We start from the raw sequence: 6,966 nt of genomic DNA on the forward strand, positions 1-6,966 counted from the left end.
CTCGGCCTCCCAAAGTGCTGGGATTACAGGCTTGAGCCACCGCGCCCGGCAATTTTTTTGTTTTTAGATGGAGTCTCACTCTGTCCCCAGGCTGGACTTCAGTGGCAAGATCTCGGCTTACTGCAACCTCTGCCTCCTGGGTTCAAGTGATTCTTCTGCCTCAGCTTCCCGAGTAGCTGGGACTACAGGTGCGCACCACCACGCCCAACTAATTTTTGTAGTTTTAGTAGATGTGAGGTTTCACCATGTTGGCCAGGATGGTCTCAATCTCTTGACCTCATGATCCACCCGCCTCAGCCTCTCAAAGTGCTGGGATTAAAGGCGTGAGCCACTGCGCCCGGCCTAATTTTTGTATTTTTAATAGAGATGGGGTTTTGCCATGTTGGCCAGGCTGGTCTCGAACTCCTGACCTCAGGTCCTGCCCCACTCAGCCTCCCAAACTGTTGGGATTACAGGCGTGAGCCACCACACCCAGCCTGTGTGTTGATTTTTACAATCCACTGTGGTGCATGTAGGGCCAGGTGCTTTGCAAGGTGCTTTACAATTATGAGCTCATTTAATCTCCGTCATAACCCCGTGAGATAGGGACGATGACAATGATGCTCACTTTACAGATGAGAAAACGAGGCCCAGGCACAGAAAGTAAGGAATGATCTCAGCTTTCTTGGGGTTGAGCATAAAGGATATTGGGCACATGGGCAGGGCAAGGGTTGAAGCGTTGGGGGTTGACAGCGTTATTATTTCTGTTGCTGTGGTGTCAGGAATGATGGGGAAGAGGTCGACTTATTGAAGTGCTCACTCTGTGCCTGGCACTGCTGTCCCATTTACACTTATTATCCCATCTAATCCTCCCAACGACCTCAGGAGGGTAGACACTATCACCTCCATCCCCATCGCACAGACAGGAAACCTGGGCACAGAGAGGTAGAGGCACTTACCCAAGGTCACACAGCCAGCAGGTGGTGTGGATCTGGGAGCTGCCTGGAATGCTGGCATATATGTAGAGGCCCAGGAAGCCATGGTGCTCTCAGCCCCCCAGCCATCTCCAGCTGGCATCTCCCCCACCCCAGCCACTCCCGCATACCTGCCTCGGATCCCTTCCCCTCGGGGCCAGCCACGAGGGCCTCATCCGACTCGCTGTCCGAGACCTCCAGGGCAGGGCTGTCCAATGGTAAGTCTTCCTCCTCTGAGAGCACGGGGCTGGGGTACGGGGCATATGCCGGGGAACCCAGGGTCTGCGGAAGGTCAGGGTCACTTGCATGTCCAGGGACCCCTTGTCTCCCTCCACTTCCTCCTCTCAGGCCAAGGCGGTGGCCCTCCTGGCTCTGGTCTCCCTCTTTGTTGACAGCGTGGACTCTGGCCTTTGTTCAGATCACCACGTTGTGGCCAGGGGACACCTGAGGCACCTCCTCAAAGCTGGCCCAACACTGGTAATGTGAGGCTGCCCTGTCCTTGGCTTCCTGTCACTACCTCTCTCGACTCACTTGTTCAGAGGGGCAACAACAGAATGTAACCTGGGAGGCTGCTACAGGGGTTACTATGTGCAGTCCCTGTGCGGTACCTGGCACCCAGCACACCTGAGCCAAATGACTGAGCTGGAGTTTTCTTTTCTTGTCTTTTCTTTTTTTTTTTTTTTTGAGACAGGATCTTGCTCTGTTGCCCAGGCTGGAGTGCAGTGGCATGATCTCTGCTCACCACAGCCTTGACCTTCTGGGCTCAAGCAATCCTCCTCCCACCTCAGCCTCTCAAGTAGCTGGGATTACAGGCGTGCACCACCACACCTGCTTTGGGCTTGATTTCAGCTGTCCCCTTACCACTCACCTGGCTGGCGAAGTCCTCCGTGGGGTATGCAGGGAGGCCAGGCCCTGGGGCCTCCAGGCTGGGGGCCAGTTCGAGGTTCCCTGCAGGGCTGTAGGTGGGGGGTCCATAGCAGAGCTGGGCAGCCTGGGAGTGGCTAAAAGCGGCTGCTGCTGGGTCAAAGGCTTCATAGGGGGCGGCTGGGACAGGTGGGGCCACAGTCCAGTCCCACAGGGAGTCTGGGGGAGGGGCACTGAGTCAGAAGCTGGGAGGTCTGAGGGAGGCCTCCTCCCAGTCGAAGCCCCCGGCACAGAGAGGCCATTGTAGGCTGTGCAAATCTCTGACCCCAGGATTTGCATGGGGGAGCGGATGGGTGGGAGAGGAAAGGGGAGGAGGGCTACAGGCCCGGGCCACCTTTGTCCTGTTGTGCTAGGTGATGACCTCCCCTGGGCCTCAGCTCCCCCATCTGTGAAATGGGCCCCAAGGCAGGAAGGGTACTGGGCTGGGGTCACTCACCAGGAGCCCCCTCTGAGTCAGGGTAGCTGGAATGCTTGCAGCTGTCCAGGTCATAGAAGACGCCATCTGGGTACTGGTACGGGGTGCACGAGGGAAGAGGGCTCATCCCAGGCCTTGGGGACTCCCAACCCCCACCCTGGACCCTTGGGGAGACTCCAGCACAGACAGGGGAGAGAAGAGGGGACGCTGGAGAGATGAGAGCAACGAAGAGACACAGAGACCAGGCATCAGAGACAGGGACAAAGAGACAAAGATACAGGGAGTAGAGACACAACCCAACAACAGGGACACACAGCAGCCAGCTCCTGCTAAGACAGTGGGCTCCCAGGAACCCCAGCCCCTCACTGGCACACAGTCAGCACATCAGGGTGCCTGGAGAAGGGGTGGCAGAACTTTCCCAGCCTTGCCTGCCTGGGGGCTCTGGAGGTGAAGGGCAAGGGGAAATGGAAGTGTTTCACTTAGCAGAAGCAGGGGGCAATGCTTTTTAAATACACCTCCAGGCCGGGCGCGGTGGCTCACGCCTGTCATCCCAACACTTTGGGAGGCCGAGGCGGGCAGATCACCTGAGGTCAGGAGTTTGAGACCAGTCTAGCCAACATGGTGAAATCCCATCTCTACTAAAAATACAAAAATTAGCCAGGCGCAGTGGCTTACGCCTGTAATCCCAGCACTTTGGGAGGCTAAGGCCAGTGAATCACCTGAGGTCAGGAGTTCGAGACCAGCCTGCTCAATATGGTGAAGCCCCATCTCTACTGAAAATACAAAACTTAGCTGGATGTGGTGGCAGGTGCCTGTAATCCCAGCTCCTCTGGAGGCTGAGGCAGGAGAATCGCTTGAACTTGAGACGTGGAGGTTGCAGTGAGCTGAGATTGCACCACTGCACTCCAGCCTGGGTGACAGAGTGAGACTTCGTCTCAAAAAATAAATAAATAGGCCGGGTACAGAGGCTCATGCCTGTAATCCCAGCACTTTGGGAGGCCAAGGCAGATGGATCTTGAGGTCAGGAGATCGATACCAGCCTGGCCAACATGGTATTTTGTATTTTGTAAAAATATAAAAATTAGCCAGGCATGGTGGTGCACACCTGTAGTCCCAGTTACTTGGGAGGCTGAAGTAGGAGAATTGCTTGAACCCAGGAGGCGGAGGTTGCAGTGAGCCGAGATCATGCCACTGTACTCCAGCCTGGCGACAGAGCAAGACTGTCTCGATAAATAAATAAATAAATAAACCTCCATATGTTGATTTGCCCCAAGAATCATGTGTTGTTGCTTCAAGAACTCGAGTCTAGGAAAAACTAAAGCTAGATCCACACCATGCCTAGGACCTGGCAGTCTCACTCCTTGGCATTTAATCAAGAGAACTGAAAATGGATGTGCACAAAATAGCCTTGTTCCAGAATCATCCCAGCAGCTTTATTATGAGTCTCCAACTGGAAACAGCCCAGGCATCATCATCAGGAGAAGGGATAAACAAACTGTGGTGTGGGCTGATCACAGAGTACTATACAGCAAGGAAAAAGGACAAACACTGACACACATTTCATGTTGAGTGAGGGAAGCCAGACCCCAAAAGGGACATGCTGTATGACTCACTTTACATAAAGTTCAAAAGCAGGCAGCCAGTGTGGTGGTTCACACCTGTAATCCCAGCAATTGGGAGGCTGAGGTGGGAGGATCAGTTGAGCTCAGGAGTTTGAAACCAGCCTGGATAACATGGTGAAACCCTATCTCTACTAAAAATACAAAAATTAGCCAGGTGTGGTGGTGCGTGCCTGTAATCCCAGCTACTTGGGAGGCTGAGGCAGGAGAATTGCTTGAATCTGGGAGATGAAGGGTGCAGTGAGCCAAGACAGTGCCACTGCACTCCAGCCTGGGTGACAGAGTGAGACTCCTTCTCAAAAAAAAAAAAAAGAGCAGGCAAAACAAATTACAACTTGGTGGCGGAAAACATCAGAGAAAGGTATTGACTGAGAAGGGACAGGAAGGAACATTTCAGAGATGGAAATGTTCGGCATCTTGATCTGGCTTGTGGCTACACGGTGTATAGATAATGCAAAAACTCACTGAAGCGTCCACAAGATTTGTCACTTTACTGACTTGTTAGTTACACTTCAATTAAAAAAAAAAACAAAAAAGCATGACTGGGGTGTGAATGTGGAGGGGCATGAACCAGGGTTTCTTTCAAGCACATCAGACTGGGTTGTGGGTTCAAGGGTGTTGGGTATAGTATTCCGCGTCTGAACTATTACAGAACACAATTTTTAAAACTATGAACAAACAAGAAGGAAAGGAACATGAAAATACATTTGCTGAATGTGGGATGGGCAGAGAGAGACGCAATGCCACAAGGAAGTGGATTCAGCCTGAGAGAGGGAGAGAGACATCAAAAATATGGATGGGGGTGGCAGGAGACACCGAGGGGGAGCTCAGAAACAAAGTGGCAGGAAGAGGCGGGAGGGGAAACTGAGGAAGGAAGCAAATGACTTGTCTGAGGGAGGTCACCATGGGCCACCTCTCCCTGGCTCCCAGGGGCCCCAACTCACCAGACAGCTGAAGTGTGGCCCGTCAAGCCTGGAAGGGGAGAGACACGGGGGCATGCTGAGGCTGCCTCCAGCCACCTGAGTCTCAAAGTGGTTGGGGGCTGACGGGGAGGCGGCAGCAGCTGTGACCACCACAGCCCTGAGTGAGGGACCAGCCCCACCACATTCACCCTGTTCCTGCTGGGACAGGAAGTGGGGGGGTGGGGGGGAGGCAAATGTCCCCCTCCTCCCCAGGATTTGCATAGACACCCTGGTGGGGAGGGGCAGGGAAAGTGAGGGAGAGAAAGTCCCGGAAGGGAGGTGTGGGGATGGAGAGGAGGCCTGGGTCAAGTGGGGCCTTGGTGGCGAGTCAGTTAAATGAGTCCAGCTTGGACCAGAGGAGAGGGATGGAGAGATGTCTGGGTGGAGAAGGGGAAACCCAGAGGAGTCTCAGATGAGGAGGCTCCAGGAGAGGTGGGACAGGGAGAAAGGTGTGCAAAGGGACATTCACGCCCGGAGGCAGGGAGGATTCCTGGAGCCCCAGATGGAGGGTGAGGCAGAAGGAGACCAAAAGGCAGGGAGAGCGAGAACTGGAGACAGAGACACAGAGACAGGCGGAGACAGAGCAACAGGCAGAACGCTGAGAGCCGGGAGATGCCAGATACAGAGCGAACAGCTACGGGAACTCAGGGAGAGGGGAAGAGTCGTGGATGGACAGAGTGAGAGCCACGGAGGACGCCCGCAGGAGGGCTCGCTAGCAAGTGTCCCGAGGAAATGAGATCTTTGGGGAACAGGAAGGACAGGGACTGGGGGGATGCAGGAGAGTCCCAGCGAGGGCAGGCTAGCAAGTGTCCTGGGGAAATGAGACCCCTCCCCTCCACTCCCACCCACCTGCCCTGAGGAGCAGAGACCCCTGCCCATGAGTAAGGCCCCACAGAGGGGCAGTGCAGGTGGGGACCCCGGGTGCAGGTTTGGGGGCCCTCACTTACTGTGCAGCCTCCAGGGCGAGCATGGTGGTGCCGGGCAGGCTGTTTGCCGCCCGCTGCAGCCGCCAACCCTATTTATATCTTGGCCCAGCCCCTACGGGGGGAGGAAGGTGCCCGCTGTCCACAAGCTCGGCCCTCCTCAAAAATCCCCTCAGGGAGGGGGTCAGGGGAGGGGGCTGGATTGCACAACCCCTTTGTCACGTGGCAGGGAGGGCGGGCCAGAGGCTGTCTGGATTTGGGGATCCCCGTGGGGCTGGGTTTGGGGGGCTGACCTTGAGGGCTGGAGATGGGACAGGAGCTGGATTTGGGGGAATCCTGAGAGTCAGGGAAGGGCTGGGGTTCACTGAAGAGGAGAATCAGGGAACAGAGGATCTGGACCCAGGAGTCGAATTCCAGCAGCAGCAGGCTGGGGGCCCGAGGGGCAAGCACAAGACTCTCCCGGGGGATGTGTGAGGTGACGGGAGGGCTGAGGGTGTCTGAGGGCATTTGGAGGCTGCGGGGATAGAGATGGGAGTCGCTGGGGGGAAACCCAGACCCAAAGCCCATTGCCAGGACCTCGACGTGGAAACATCGTGGGTGTGTGGCCCGGCGGGGGGCGAGGGGGGGTCCTCTTGGCCGTGCTGGGGAGTGGAAGCCCCGTGAGCCTGGGGCTGCCCCAAGGCCTGGAGGAAACAGGTCAGCACCTGGAGGGCGGGGCAGCCACCAGGGTCCCCAGGGTCATCACCAGGGAGGGCTGGACCCGGGCCAGACACCTGGGGGTCCTAAGCAGGGCAGAGAAGCGCCGGTATAGGTGTTCATTCAGGGCCAGAGGGGAAACAGGCAGGCTTGGCCCACATGAACCAGGCAGCACAGGTGGGAGCCCAGGGGGCTTCTGCTGAGGATGAGGTGCGGTGGGGGCCTCAGGAGGGTCCCAGCCAAGACCAGGGCTTATGAAACCAGACCGTGTGCCCCCAGAGACCACAAAGCACCATGTAGCAAAAGTCCAGAACTTTATTAATTGTCCCTGGCCCCGCCCCCGCCCCATGGGATGCTTGCAAGGTCACCAGGCCTCGGGGCCAGGGGGCCCGAAGCGCCGCAGGAGCTGCTCCTGGTCCTCCAGGTCCTTCCGCACCTTCTTGCGCATGTAAAAAATGGGGCAGTCCCGGCTGC

The 6,966-nt window shown here is 56.4% G+C and overlaps 2 protein-coding genes across 5 annotated transcripts in view; both read right to left on the bottom strand.

Annotated features, from left to right (window-relative positions):
* SPIB (Spi-B transcription factor (Spi-1/PU.1 related)) overlaps positions 1 to 5,862 on the bottom strand; it is a 10,658-nt gene extending 4,796 nt beyond the window's left edge. The window contains exons 1-5 of one of the 4 annotated variants that reach the window (XM_011946316.1): positions 5,821 to 5,862; positions 4,856 to 4,883; positions 2,314 to 2,386; positions 1,822 to 2,036; positions 1,089 to 1,235 (exon numbers count right to left, since the gene is read on the bottom strand). In XM_011946316.1, the coding sequence (XP_011801706.1) occupies positions 1,089 to 1,235; positions 1,822 to 2,036; positions 2,314 to 2,386; positions 4,856 to 4,883; positions 5,821 to 5,843 (486 nt within the window). In that variant the 5' untranslated portion in view covers positions 5,844 to 5,862. Of the gene's footprint in view, positions 1 to 1,084; positions 1,236 to 1,821; positions 2,037 to 2,313; positions 2,387 to 4,855; positions 4,884 to 5,820 lie in introns of all 4 variants that reach the window. The other 3 variants (XM_011946314.1, XM_011946315.1, XM_011946317.1) reach the window with 3 other exon arrangements.
* A 925-nt stretch (positions 5,863 to 6,787) lies between these two features.
* POLD1 (polymerase (DNA directed), delta 1, catalytic subunit) overlaps positions 6,788 to 6,966 on the bottom strand; it is a 34,781-nt gene continuing 34,602 nt past the window's right edge. The window contains exon 23 of the mRNA XM_011946505.1: positions 6,788 to 6,962. Within this exon, the coding sequence (XP_011801895.1) occupies positions 6,857 to 6,962 (106 nt within the window). The 3' untranslated portion in view covers positions 6,788 to 6,856. The remainder of the gene's footprint in view (positions 6,963 to 6,966) is intronic.

Source organism: Colobus angolensis, unplaced genomic scaffold (assembly GCF_000951035.1).
Source record: "Colobus angolensis palliatus isolate OR3802 unplaced genomic scaffold, Cang.pa_1.0 Scaffold25, whole genome shotgun sequence".
In the NCBI taxonomy this organism is placed as follows: domain Eukaryota; kingdom Metazoa; phylum Chordata; class Mammalia; order Primates; family Cercopithecidae; genus Colobus; species Colobus angolensis.